General features: G+C 31.4%; 1 protein-coding gene across 3 annotated transcripts; it reads left to right on the top strand.

Moving 5' to 3' along the window:
- The first annotated feature begins 10,433 nt into the window (after nucleotides 1–10,433).
- On the top strand, nucleotides 10,434–15,034 carry LOC102631338 (ras-related protein RABC2a). 3 transcript variants are annotated; one of them, XM_006493480.4, is made up of 7 exons: nucleotides 10,434–10,457; nucleotides 10,617–10,986; nucleotides 11,279–11,347; nucleotides 12,412–12,477; nucleotides 13,345–13,466; nucleotides 14,041–14,169; nucleotides 14,659–15,034. In XM_006493480.4, the coding sequence occupies exons 2-7, from the start codon at nucleotides 10,848–10,850 to the stop codon at nucleotides 14,767–14,769; spliced, it is 636 nt and encodes a 211-aa protein (XP_006493543.1). In that variant the 5' UTR covers nucleotides 10,434–10,457; nucleotides 10,617–10,847; the 3' UTR covers nucleotides 14,770–15,034. The 3 variants fall into 3 exon arrangements, with proteins under 3 accessions (XP_006493543.1, XP_052299395.1, XP_052299394.1); XM_052443435.1 differs by lacking the exon at nucleotides 10,434–10,457 and having other exon boundaries at nucleotides 10,491–10,713; nucleotides 10,789–10,986; XM_052443434.1 differs by lacking the exon at nucleotides 10,434–10,457 and having other exon boundaries at nucleotides 10,492–10,986.
- The last annotated feature ends 158 nt before the right edge of the window (nucleotides 15,035–15,192 follow it).

Here is a 15,192-nt window from a genome sequence, read left to right on the forward strand (position 1 = left end):
TCACCAACCACCCCCCCCCCCACCACAAAATACAGTTTTACTGTAATTAAGCGAATTGATTATGTCATATCATACATATTTAATTGAATGTTAGTAGTAATTATCAATTTATTTTGCAAGCGGATCCTATATGAAACTATAAGGACTTTTAATAATGAATTTGTTTAATAAATTTATCAAGATCGGATAAAAATATTATTTAATAAAGTTCAATTGATCACATATTAATTTTTTAAATTTCTAATTAATTTGAATTTCTAAAATTTAAATTGATTTTTTTATTCTTCTACCTCTCCTAAGATTATCTTAATTCAAGTGATAAATTAAAAATATATATTTAAAAACCACTTGACTAAATCCTAGGCAAATTTGTAAAAGAAACTTATCTCTTTCAGAGTTGAATAGTATAGTTTTCAGATGAGGTAACTATTTCTAATTCTATTTCTAATTCCATAATGCTTTTTTACAAAAATAATAAAAGTGATGATCACAATATGTAGTGGATTCTCTGAGCATTGGGTCCTCATCACCAAACATGGGTCTGCCATTGAAACAAATTATGGCCACCCCAAATTGAAAATATGCCATTAAAAGTGAATTGTCGAAGCATGCATGCACTTCACAGCATCAAAATGTCTGAAATCTCAATTGAATTCATTATGGTCCATGCCCCATATTGTCCAAAATAATTTGGATGTCTAATCGGAAATGATCAGTATAGCTTTCGTTTGAGAATAAGTGCGGTACTTTTCTTCGACGCTAAAGAAAGATATGAACAAATTAAATTAGTTGAATTGTATATATCAAGCTATGTTGTTCAAGGAATCTCTCTAGCTTTGCATAATGTTTGAAATTATTTTTCAAAGATTTTATACCATTACCTGCATTAGACGTAAGCACAGCACAACCTCCTTTTCAATCTTTAGTATATAAATTTATAATTTGGATGACAACTTTAATTTTACAAGTGCGAGCCAAATCTCCACGACAACTGAAAAAGGTTTTGAGGAAATTTATAATTGGTTGTCACAACGATAATTAACGTTGTGAAGCAACAGAGTTTTGTTAATCTTTCCTAGAACGTTATTATTTGAATTAGTATATTGTGACAATTTAAGATTTGTGTCCTTATTGCATTCTAATTCTTAAATTGAAGTCTACATTAAGTGAAAGACTTTTTAATTTAGTTATTTTTCTAAAGTTAGTATTATTGTCTTTTATTTTAGGGAGAATACCTAGGACACAAGGATTCTACTAACTTATTATAGGAGTATAATCCTTCCCTATAAATAGGGTTCTGTTCCACATACTGAAGATAGTTTACCATAAGTAAAGAAGTAGAATTTTAGTGGGGATAAACAATGCATGAATAGTGATGGGAATCAATGCTATGAATACCATTGGTGAATCATATTAGTGAACATTACCGTAAACAATACCTGCCACAACTAATCATGGACTTTTATTCTTGATGTTTTTGATACATCTTTGTCCATTGCTAGACATCATTTATTGATTGGTCTCTTCCGGAGAATGTAATAAAGAGATTTTACATTAAGATTGCAAATGATACAACTTAAAAATAATTTATTACTCTCAAGTGTAAAAGTGTCTAATTATGATATAAGTCAGTAAGTCTGAAGTCAAATCACAAGAAATTTAAAAATTCGATGGTCAATAATTAAATGAAAATAACTATAGAAAAATAAGTTAAGAAAAAAAATCAAAATCAAAGAAATGTTAAGGGTTCACGATCCACTCTCGGGCATTCAAATCATGGACATAATACTCTCTCTTTTTTTTTGTGTGGATACTATGTGATCTAGTTCTTAATTAACCACTCTACAAACAAATATAGGGGTTAAATATATAATGTATCACAACTGTATTAGAGTGTTCTCACTACCGTGTTGTTGTGTCGATATTAAGTCTAAACTCTCACATAGATCCAAGGGGATCAAAATCTACAAATAAATATAGAATGAAAATAATTGGTAGAAAATATAACTTATAAATTAAAAACAATAAACTTTAAACTCACTTGAGAGAATAATTGAATCCACAATTTGAACCCTTATACTTCACCCTTCGTCTTAACTTAGAAAATTTGCAGCTCATGTTGCTAAAGAAAAACAATTATTTTATTTGATAAATTAAATTGTAAAATTAAAATAAAAAAATTGAAAGCAAAAGAGAGAAAGAAAAAAAATCTCTTTTTATTAACTAAACTTTTCTGAACAAATTTCACACAAAAAAGAAAAATATTTTCTAGAAAAGTCACAATCAAATTAGTGATTACCTTGCCTTTATATAGGGCATATTATGATCTTGATTAAGTGTGGACATTTGCAGGGTAATTCTATTGAGCTTGCAACTACAACCTTCGAATGAGCTTTAATGATATAATCCAATAGTTTAAGTTTATAGCCAATGTAATGTATTATGGAGCATTAGATTCAACTTAATCAATAGATATAAATAAAGTCAAATAAGGACCCTCCGTCGGACATTTTTGTCAAGGTGATTTAACCAATAAAGTGAGATGTGTTGAATCTAGCATAATGGGTTTCATGTGAGCTTAAACACATGATGCGATCTCAACCTTTTAGAATCATTACTGTAAAATTGAAGAGTTAACTTGATGTGATAAATTCTACCAAATCTTCCAAAGGGTTTTTAGTCTCCAAAATCCAAATTTCATGTCCGGATTCTAATCCGAGCACCAAAAATTTATGAAATCTAGGATTTTCCTATAATTTACAAAATCACACATAAGAACAAATAAATGCAAATAATTCCTAAAATGGATCAAGGATTCATAAATGTGAAAAAGTTATTAATGTTCTCAGTAATGTTAACAAAAATTTTGATTTTAACATCTACTTATTGTATTTTTTTTCTAATGTTAATCATACTCCCCAACAAGCTTAAAGCCTAACATTGATAAGCAAAATTTATGTAAAAGCTTGTAATTGTTCTTCTCCTCTCTAAACAATCAAATAAGTGAACTCCCCCAATTTCTTTTTTTTTTTTAAAAAAAAAACAAAATAATGTATAACTAGGTATCGACAAACCTTCCTTTGTGTTCAATTATAAATAAACACTAACATATGAGTTTTATTGAAACATAGTAATATCTTTATTATAGGAGTTCATTAGAGTTTTTATTGTTAGGCAATTGATTATTTATAAGTTCATGAGTACACAATATATCTTCAACCCATGCAGTGAGCTTTGGGCCATTGGCTCCCATAGTAGTTGGCCTTTGCACTAGTTGTAGAAACACCTCTACATGCTTAGTTACTTGAATTTCCAATTGAACCAATTCACACAATTCTTTTATTTTAGCCAAAACTTTACCTCTCTTATGCAAACAATCACTATTAATTAGGCAAGATACTCGGCTACGAGGCAAACATTTTGCTATATTTGTTTTTCTATTTTACTTTAACCAAAACTTTTCCATTTTACATGAACAATCACTGCTAATTATGTGAAATGCCTTGTTACTAAGTAGGAGCTTGGTTATTTTTCTTTTTTCTTTTGGAAGATAAAACAAACATTTTTCATTGTCTTAGATGTAACCTCCAATAAACCATGAGAACTAATTATTAAAATTTTCAACTTATAGCTAGATATGGCCAATGGGCCAGGCCGGCAAAGCAAGGCCCATGCGTGCTCGTGTCCGTACTGTGCCTAAATATTTTACTTAGGCCCGGCTCGGCACACGTGCCGTGCCCATTTGTACTGTGCCCACACGTGCCTGTCTAAGAAAAAAAGACCCAATAAGCTTTTTATTTTTTAAAAAAAATTAAAGAGTACATACTATTTTTTCAAGTTTATGTACTTTTCTTAGGTCTATGCCTTTATTCAAATTTAATATAATAAAAAATTCAAAACTCAAGTCCATATTTAATAATAATAAAATAATAATAGTAAGAAAATATAATATTAATTACTAATTTTGACCTTATAGTATTAGAGTTTTTTTAATACTAAACAACAATAATAATAAAAAAATTTTCTTAAGGGTTAACTTAATTGTTAACTTTGACTTACATAGAGTCATAAATTATAATTCACAATAATATTAATGCATATTTATAAAATCATGATATTTATAATTGTATTCATTAAAATCATGATATCAATTATTTATTTAATAGTTTATAAATATAAATCAATTATAGTTTTTTAAACTAACAATTAAATGAATTTAAAAAATTCAATTTCAAGTTATTTGTAAAATTATAAAATTTTAAGTTTACTTTCATTAAAAAATAAAACGTGCTTATTGTGAGTTTTTTTATCGTGCCGTGTTTAGCTCATCTCTAATCGTGCCGTGCTTTTAAGGCCCATGTGTCTAAAATTCTAAGCCCGGCTCGGCTCACGTGTGTGTCGTGCCGTGCCGCATGCTCTACCAAAACGTGTTCGTGTCATGCCGTGTCACGTGCCGTTCGGCCCATTGGCTATCTCTACTTATAGCCTAAAAGTATTTGTCTCAATTTGTATGTGATGTGGTGATTTAGTAACATATGTCAAATGATCAAATAAAACAAAATGGATCAAAATGTTATTAAAATGAAGCTCATGAATTTAATTAGTTCGAAAAGAAAGAGACAAAAACATCTTTTATTGAAAAAATAAAATGGTAACAAAGATAGATCTTAAGAGTGACAAAAAGAATTCTTTACTCTGCTATTTCGAACAAAGATTGATTCTTTTTGCCCCCACTGTTTCTATAAAAAGAGGTAAAGTTTAGAAGATTATACTTAATAAACTTTTAAAAAAAAATCTCTTGAAACATGTATAATTAGTGTATAAGAAAATAGAAAAGAGCCACAAACTAAGATTCAAGTCCACCATTTTAAACTTCTTGTCACTATCTGACTAGTCTAATTGAGAGACAATTTGGTGAATCTCATGTTGTATTCTTGTAATTGATCAATCAATTTAATAACTGTTTTGGCATGAACAAGGATTTTCGTGATATCACGATAGAAGGAAATCGTGCCTTACAGCATTATCAAGAAACATCATTAGGAGATCATAGTAATGATTTACATCCAACACCTCGGTAGTTTTTGGTGGATGTTCATCTATGCCTAGGATACAATTTTGAAATTTCAAGGTGCCAGGTCGCAAAGCAATAAAAGCATCAGTATTTTCAATCATTGCAATAAGTCATTCATGCATATTTGGACAATGAGTTCTTCTCCTTTTCTTTTTTTGGTTATTTTTTTACTAGTTAAAGCCTTTGGGATTATACCTAAAACTTGACTTCCTTCAGTGTTTGCAACTTGTGAGACTACCCTTTTAATCTATAGTCAACACCTTCATATATGAAATGTATTTTTCACTTGGACAATATTCTCCTAAGGTCTTTTGTAGCATTATAAAAATATGAAGTATGTCTACACAAATATTTTTAAGTTGTCAAAATGGAAATATTGCCATTATGATTCTCTCTCTTTTAAAGATTGGGATCATAGGAGAAAGAGATAGATATAGCAAGGTATCTATAGATTTAGGAAAGGTAGTGATTAATGATAATAAGTGTAGAGGCTAGCAATTGTTAAATAGAGTTTTAGAAATAGTAGAAAGGATGAATAAGTCAAATGTTGCAGGAAATTTTAGATGAATAAGTGAACAAAATTAAAGTAAAATAGGAAAAGAAAGGAAACGTGCGGATAGTAGTGTATATGGCTTACATCTTCTATGGTTTTATGTCCAATAATGTTTTAAATGCCTTTTATGGTTGAGGATATCCAATTTCTTATAAATCGGCAAATAGAGTCCTTTAAAGTTAGATTTCGAGTACTAAATTGTACTCTGTCATGTTGAAATTATGTTCATGATCCTTGGATCTCGTGGTGCACATAGCCACTAAGATGTATCGCAAGAACCGATGAGATATTGTCACCTAATGTCTCCTTACTAAAGTCATGCCTTGCGAATTGAACCTTAGCCACACGATTATCAGATACATACCCCAATGAGTGATAACTCGTGTTGCAAGCCAACGGTGTAGTTTTATAACAAATGACTAACCTTTTACCTTTGCACTTTTTAGCATAGGTGCTTTTCCTTAGACCAAGTATGAGAAACAAATGATACGTCTAATATCTCACTAGCTAGCTGAATTTTAGCTTCAATAAGCCAATGAAAATCTTCAGGGATAGTGTTAATCATTAATGGCCTCATTCTTTGACTCATGCTTTATAAATTTTGACCAGAGTAGGGAGAGAGTGAAGGAAATTGTGGATGCAGTTTCTTTACAAAATTTTCCATGCTTTTTTATAGGGTATCAATTGTTGCGGAAAAATGAAAGAATCGACTATCAAAATCACAGATACCATCATTTGCCATTTAACTAGTTGGAGAAATTGTACACATAATCAAATTGTAAAACAAAAAAAATGAAACATATAAACACAAAAAAGAAAAAAAGAGAAAAAAATAGGACTTAATTCCCATAATAAACATATCAAAGAGAAGAAAAGATACCAGAGGAAATGGGTTGTCCAAGAATGGTTTCAATCTTTGTCCATTCACTTTAAATATGTTGCCATTATTAGGATTTTGAAATTCTATGGACCTATATAAGTCTACATTTTTTTACAACAAATGGGCCACTCTACTTTAACTTTAACATTCCCAGAAATAAACGGAGACGATAATTATAAAATAACATTTTTTGACCAGCCTTAAAAGTTTTTCAAAAAATTCATTTGTCATAAAAAAACTTTGGTTTTTGCTCTAATATTTTTTTAATTCTCATATGCTTCATTCCTTAGTTCTTTAATTTCATTCAATTACAATTTGCGCATGTTATCAATATCATCAAGATTTGAATTAAGAGATTTAATAGCCCAAAAATATTGATATTCAAATCCAATAAGAAAGTGACAAGGTTTAACATAAATCCAACATTAGGGAGACATTCCTAAAGATGTCTTGAATGTGGTACAAGTCCAAAATCCATCAATAATTCAAAGAGACCAATCTTTGTGGTTTGTGTTAACCGTCTTTTTCAAAATATGAGTTATTTCCTAATTTCTAATTCAATTTAACCACTTATTTGAGGGTTTTTTCTTCATAAAAAACAAAATGATTTATTATAAAAATGCTTACCTCCATCATTGGTAATGCCTTGAGAGATTTCAAATTGACTTAGAAGATTTTTAATTTTTAAAAAATGGATCACCGTTTTATGATCATTGTGCCAACATGGAATCACTTCAATTCATTTTGAGATATAAACAATAACAACCAAGATATACATAATTACAAGTTACAATGGAAATGTGCTCGTAAAATCTATTTTCCAAAAATAAAAAATTTTAATGATAACGATTGGATTTAAAGGCATCATGTTTTGCATAAAAATAGACTCCTGACATTTGAATGTTCTCACACTTTTTATAAAATAAATGTGAATCTTTAAATAGTGTGGGCTAATAAAATCAACACTGTAAGATTTTCACAACTATTTTCTTTGATGAAAAGTAACCAAAACTGTTGGACCAAAAATAAATTTAATCTCAATAAGGCCCATCTAATAAATTTTCTCCCAATTAAGCACACGAAGTGGTGGACAAATCACCTAGAATGATCCTCCTAAGTAACAAGGTTTCAAAGCCCAAAAGGAGCCAAGGTCCTAGATTCCTATTGTAAGACAAATCACCTAGGATAAATCAACTAGGTGGCAAGGATTTAAAGTCCAAAATGTGCTGAGGTTCTAGACTCTTATCCTAGGACAAACCTCCTAAGTTTGAAAGCTCTTATGATCCTAAGGTCTTAATAAAAATAACCTAAGGACTAAGGATAAAACGTTCCTTTCTCTAATCTGTAGACAAGTTTGTATATCCATGTGTCAATCAACATGGGCACTAGAGGACAAGTGTTGCCAAATGTCACAAGAACAACGATATTTGTCATCAAAATAATTAGGACCCAAGTCAAATCAGTTTGGTCGATAAATATGTCTTTCATTCTCACTAAAAGGGAAGAAAAAAGAGACTAAAAAAAAAGAGAAAATGCTAACTTTCTCCCTCTAATCTTTCTCTTTCTAAATTTATATTTCCAAAAGTCCGGTGACTAACTTGATCGTCGGAGGGTTTATGTAGGCAAAGCCGACCCTCTTATATTTTTCTTGTGTTTGCAGAGTATTACAAGATAAGGACACTCTGATTGCCTAAGGAAGTGAACTCAGAAGAGCATATATAAAGGTCCATAAAGATCAGCCCAAAAAAAACTCACCATCATCAAATCCAACAAAGAGGAACCCAAGTCCTAAGGGGATCATCATCAGTCGAAATTTCCATATCATAAGTTAGGACAAAATTTACACCAACAAAAACATTCTTTGGAATGGAAAAATTGAATGACATCATTTACCTCATCATCTGGTATGCATATCCAAAAAATCTAATTAGTTTGAACAATTATAGATCATCCTAATAAAAGTTGCTTGGGGGAAAAATCGATGACCAGCATTTTGATGACCAGCATTTTAAACAAGGAACAATTGAGTAGCAGGGGGAGTTGGACTACATTAAGGATGCTAATGACGAATGAAATATTATAAGAACTGTAGTGATAGTAATATTTTCTTGGCTAATAAGGGCAAAGTAGGAAGAAAATTAGTTTATTTAGGATCATGTAAGAGGTCATTATGTCCAAAGGGAATATTGTCTCGTTAACTGAAAAAAGGGAATTAATGAGCGAGCAAACTACCAAAAAGAGATAGCAAAGGTTTGCCATGTCAACAACTACAGTGCTACTCCCTCAGAGGTGGCTAGATGACCTTTCTAGTTTTGATATGTGTACATGCGGACAATTTACATGAATAATGAGCAAACTTTTCTCTAGGCATGCTTCAAAGGTTGTGACAATAAAAAAAAAAAAAACCCAGTCTTAAGGATTATAACTTATGGTGTATCTCTTCTCATCATATTATTTACTTATGTACTTTGCGATTGAAATCATAAAGTCAGTTTGGAAGAACAGAGAAATAGAAGCGAGATTACTGAATGACGAATTGAGGGAATATTGTTAAGATTGGGAATTTTTTATTTATTTATGGCGTAGGCAGTTGAGTGGTGCGAGCGTCAAGAAAAAGAGTTTTATTTAGTAATCATAATATCTTCCTTAATAATAAATTAACTTAGGAATATTATAATATTTTAAAATTTTATTAAAATATAAGTATTTAAAGTAATTTTTAAAATACAAATAGCTCCACGCAGACCATGTCATACTCATTGTTATGGGCACGTTATGGCCCTCGGATTTGTTACAATAAATGGTGTATAAATTATGCACACATTTTATAATAGGATAAAGCATGAGATTCAGATTGTTTTAATCACCATTTAAACCTCATATTTTTCATGGTAAGTTTAGTATCAAGAAGATGATCAAAGGACAGAAGGATTTTGAGTTCACAAACAAACAAACCCATGTGTTACTGTTCCATTAATGTTGTCAAAAGTTGGATGAATCACCTGCTCATGCTCCTGCTGATAAAGATGCCAACGGTTGGCCTAAATCTAAACTTGAAAACGGCCCCTCACCTGTAGGAGGAAAAGCTTCTTTACCCACGCGCCTTCAACTCTCGCATAACTAAGTTTGTTTTTTTAAATAATTTAATTAATTTCATGCATATCAAATGCTGTATATGGTGGCAGTACGAAATACAATTGATTATAAGCCTATCACACACATTTAGATCAATTTACTTGCAGCATTGAGATGACACTAACAAGCATGAAGAAAATGGATGCACAAAATGTATTTAAAAGACACCTCCCCTCAATGTATATACACTCATACAACTTTTGTGCTTTCGAGTTCTATTAAGGATATCCTTTATTTTGATTATCTTTGATTTTGAATTGCAAGTGAAAAAACGGAACTTGATTCTCTGCAGAACTTAAAATATAAAATATGGTAATTGAAATTCGATAATTAGGCTAACTATGTAAAGAGGCTGAAAGTCACTTAATATGCATATTCATAACAAATTTAAATATGATTAATATTTTGATAACTTTTTTCTTAAGTAGAAATGGACAGAGTCCAAAAATAAATTTTTAATTTTTTAAGGGTCGATTTGGATGGCTAGACTAGTTAAACTAAGAGGTTGAAAGCCGTTCGATCGGATAAAGCGTGATATTTTAATTTGAGTGAAGATAAACACATTAAATTTTTTATCTTAAATTTTATTTTAAATGATATATTATTCCTTAAGTAATTTGATAATTTTTTTATAATATTTAAATAAATTGATTATTTTATCTGATCAACTAATCAATAGATTCACATATTTTAAAATAAATTTTTGAAATAAAAAATTTAAAATATATGACATTACTCTTTTAATTTAGACAAAACACAAAAGCCCCCAATCCGAGATGGAAAGACAAGTAAAGAATAACGTTGTTGTGCATCAGGTGAGTTAGCCGTTTTCTTTAACTTGTCTCTCTCAGCAAAGCATATATACTCGTACATTTCATTTCATTGCATTGATGCCCACCACTGGTGCTCTCTGCCAACCTTTCTTTTTTGATATCTATCTATATATACATTTCTTTTTGATTTGTACTTTTTAGAGAGAAAAGAGAAGAGAAGAACATCATTCAAGTTCAAGACAGAAGTCTCTTGATCATCATCATTAGAAACAGCAAAGCACAGCACAGGACAGACTCGGTTAGTAACAAAGAAAGATAAAAAAGAAAAAGAAAAAAAGTGAGCGATTTGAGTTTTTTTTTTCATATTTATTAGTGAGAAAAACGAAAAAGGAAAGGAAAGCTTAGGTGGGTGGGTGTGCGTGTGGATTCATAATGGGATCGTCTTCAGGGCAGAGCAACAGCTACGATCTTTCATTCAAGATCCTTTTGATCGGTGATTCTGGTGTTGGTAAAAGCAGTCTTCTTGTCAGCTTCATTTCCTCTTCTGTTGACGATCTGTCACCCACTATTGGTACTTTCTCTATCTTTTAAGTTTCACATTCTGTTTCCAGTTTCCTCACTTGGTACAAAATTGCAGTTATAATTTTTTAGCTCTTAAACCTGAGAGATTTTCGTGTTGGGATCTTCTTTTGGAGTTTAGCTATTCAGTGTATACTTGGTAGAAATTGGAGAAGTTTTTGTTAGCTTACTTGATTTTTGGATCTTGGTAGGTAACGTAATTTTTATTTGGTGCTTTCAATTGTGGATGCATTAGTTATTAATACTAGATATTTTTGTGTTGTTTTAATCTTAACTTTTTGCAGGTGTGGATTTTAAGATCAAGCTGCTGACAGTGGCTGGGAAGAGATTGAAACTTACAATTTGGGACACCGGTATGCAATCACTGTCATCGATTCTTTATCTTGAATCCAAATACTATTAGAAAATTAGGCATTCAGAGAATGTTTGATGTTCTTATGGAAATGAGTTTGTGTTAATATGTCATTGTCATTGCCAATTTTTTAAGCTTAGATGATGCTAGAATCTAACTGATATAAAATATATAAATCTACATCTTGAGAAAATGGGCTCACCTAATAGGCCCCAGTGGTTGCTTTACTCTTAACGTCTTCTTTGATAGAGAGCAATTGTTTCAGTTTTACCTTAGAATCCAGGTCTACCATTTGTAGGGAAAATAAACCAACCATAACCCTGTGCTTCACTTTACTTGTTTATGTCATAATGCCCCTTCATTGTCACCATTACCATCCATGTCTTATTCCTACTGTTGCTTAAATGGTTACATTCCATGTTTGCCAATCTTGTTTTTCAATCTATTAAAAATGTACTGCCTTGAACATAATTTATTTTTCCACATGGTAATTGGTATGATGATTTTCTGCCGTTTCTTGTCAAGTTCTATTAAAAAGGATTGGGTGACTATTTGATTGCATTCAATAAAATTTCCTTTTAAGCTGAATTGGACTGTTGATTGAAGTCAAGTTCTGTAGTTGAGTGAGAAAGATCCTGTTTTACAATCTATTAAAAATGCACTGCCTTGAACGTAATTTATTTTTCCACATGGTATGATGATTTTCTGCCTTTTTGGGCAAGTTCTATAAAAAAGATTGATCAACTGTATTTGATTGCATTCACTGAAATTTGTTTTTTAAGCTGAATTAGACAGTTGATTGAATTCAAATTCTGAACTTGAGTGATGAAGATCCTTTTTCAATCCCATTTTCAATCTGTACATTGCATCTTATCTTGATCTTCAAGATAATTTTTCATTCAACAAAATTTTACCTTTCTACTAATTTAAGGTTCTGCATTTAATAAACATTACTTTTCCTTTGTCTGCTCAGTCAAGTGCCTACTTTTTACAATACACATTACGGAAATTGTTTGACAATGTGGATGGATCATGGTTAATTGTAAAATCATCTGTTTCTCGCAGCTGGACAGGAGAGGTTCAGAACACTAACCAGTTCTTATTATAGAGGTGCTCAAGGAATCATTCTTGGTATGCCTTTAACGAAATGTGTTTGTGTAATTTCAAAATGAAGAATTTTATTCTCTTGATTAACCTTATTGTGCCTTTGGCAATGATATGAACTTACAAGAGTAATTGTTGGCATCAGAATACAAAAGGCATCGACATGTCTGGTAGTAACAAGCAAAAATAAATGTTTATGTGAGGTTGACTGCCAAGATGAACTTATTTGCAATCTTGTATATTTTACCATACGTATGTAAGTTCTGATAAAGTTTTCCCCTAAAATGGCAGGAGAGAAATTAACTAGGACTGGGACTTACTAGAATGCATGTTAACATACTTAGGAAAAAGTAAATCCAATCAATGACTTTGTGCATTCTAGCTCTTCTTTCTATTGAAAAGTTTCATACGTCCCAAATAACATTAAATTTCTTTCTGTTATTACTTTTATCTTCGTAACAACCAGAGCAACAATGTTCTTTCCAGGCCCTACTGAAACAAGGCTTTCTCAAAACATTCTATGCTTTTACCTTTTCTTTCATCCATTCGAATTATGTAACATTATTTCGCATGGATTTGTCGTTCTTGATCACAGAGAACCAGAATATGTTTCAGCAAGCATTTTCTGGAGCTCTTTCTTCTATTATTTAAGATTCATATGTAAGGCAAGCATATTGTAGTTGCTTACTATTAAGGAGTGACGCTGCTGTTAGCTTGTAAGCCTAGAACTAATTTTAATTTTCACCATGATGAAAAAACGTTCAATCATGACTTTAACTAATTCACTGCCTGCTTTTTTGAGTTATTCTTCTTGATTTTTTTTTTTAATATAATTCCACCATATCGTAGATTATATTGGTGTTAACTTATTTATTCATTTTGCTTTAACTGCAGTTTATGATGTGACAAGGAGAGAAACCTTCACAAACTTGTCAGATGTGTGGGCTAAAGAAGTGGACCTTTACTCTACCAATCAGGATTGTGTCAAGATGCTTGTTGGAAATAAAGTCGACAGAGTAAGTGTCATAATCTCTATTATCTCTATTAAATTAGTTAAGATTTTAATCACTATGAGATCATAGAGGACCAACCCCTAGCTAATCAATGTAGACTCTTTATTTCTCTCTTTCCCGGATATGACATTGCAGAAACTTCGAGGTCCTTATAAGAGTTTAAAGGGCTTCCTGCGCTTTTCTTGTTGTCGAGATTAATATGAAAACTGATGAATGTCTCCATTCTCGTTTGATCTTAGCAGTAAAAGAGAACTTTCCTTATGTTTGTCTCACCCACATGACTATAAGTAATATAACATTTACCTTGCTGTTCATTTGAAACAATTGAACCATGATGTCAATCAGATTTGGACTTGGAATGGATCTCAATAATTAAAGTCTCTCAATTTCCAGTATGTATTCGCACATACCGTATTAGCACATTATTAATAAATAGTTTATTACTTGAAGAATATGGTATAAGTCCTCTAATTTATGTTATCTTTCACCTGCTGCTAATTGACACATAATTATTAATTTGTATATATTTATTTTCCAAGTTTTATGGTCTATTTTACACTTTGATGTACGATTTCAGGATTCTGAAAGGGTTGTAAGTAGAGAAGAGGGGATTGCTCTTGCAAAAGAGCATGGATCTTTGTTTCTTGAATGTAGTGCTAAAACCAGGGAAAACGTGGAGCAGTGCTTTGAGCAGCTTGCATTGAAGGTACTTTTTCAGAAAGCATTTTGATGCTTCGGTAAAATGTTAGGCACTTTAATCCACAATAAGGTTTCATCAATTTGATATACTTGTATAGGGTGGGAATATGATGTATGCTATATCTTGGGAGTTATGACAGTAGGTTGTTATTTTCTTCCTTTTTTCCCGATGCCCGTAAACCAGCCAAGAGCACTTTATTGGGATCACACCAATTTGATGGTTAGGAAATTCCTTAATCTCAAGTGATAGCTCTCTGTAGAATCCCTTGATTCTTAATTCTTTAACTTTCCTCTTTGTTTTTTTGGTCTTTTTTCCTTCAGTTCTAATGATTAACACGCAAGCTTCATCAGAAGTTAGCTATAATCCAATACCCGAACCGGGGTCTCAATTGTAGAAATAGTGTTATGCATCATTTGCATAATTTATCTACTGCTGAGCTACCATGTCATTAGGAGTAATTCAATATTATTGACACAGTGTGGGATCATTGTGCAGATAATGGAGGTTCCTAGTCTTTTGGAAGAAGGATCCAATGTAGTAAAAAGAAACATTTTAAAGCAGAAACCAGAAAACCAGTCACCTCCTATTGGCGGTTGTTGCTCGTAAGATGCTGCATTGTGGAGGTCTCCATATCAACAGAAGCCATAAGCTGCCTGCTAATGCGCTGCTTCCCTATTAACATTATGAACAGATCATGTGTATGTATAACTTCTTCTGTTATGTCTTACTGCTATTCTCTGGGGAATGCTGGCACTCAAAAAACATATATATTAGCTCGTGTAAATGTTTTTCTTTGAATTTCGTTACTGATCCATGTTAGAAACACAAAGTTGCTTGGATTATTGATTTTATGAGTGAGTTTTCTACTTCATGCTTTTGAGTTATAATATTTACTTTGGTATTTGAACAAAACTAGAAACTGCACCAAAATTTTTCTTTCGGATATAAAACAATGGCTTATATAATTGGTACTATTTGATGAATGGATGATTCTGCAAATATCCAGATTGAATGGAATTCATCTGCATT

Source organism: Citrus sinensis, chromosome 6 (assembly GCF_022201045.2).
Source record: "Citrus sinensis cultivar Valencia sweet orange chromosome 6, DVS_A1.0, whole genome shotgun sequence".
NCBI lineage: Eukaryota > Viridiplantae > Streptophyta > Magnoliopsida > Sapindales > Rutaceae > Citrus > Citrus sinensis.

Bases quoted from the DNA above. Each gene is read 5' to 3' on its own strand.
- LOC102631338 (XM_006493480.4), top strand. From the start codon at position 10,848: ATGGGATCGTCTTCAGGGCAGAGCAACAGCTACGATCTTTCATTCAAG. The intron at 13,467-14,040 runs GTAAGTGTCATA...GTACGATTTCAG, and splicing joins TTGGAAATAAAGTCGACAGA to GATTCTGAAAGGGTTGTAAG. The intron at 14,170-14,658 runs GTACTTTTTCAG...ATCATTGTGCAG, and splicing joins TTGAGCAGCTTGCATTGAAG to ATAATGGAGGTTCCTAGTCT.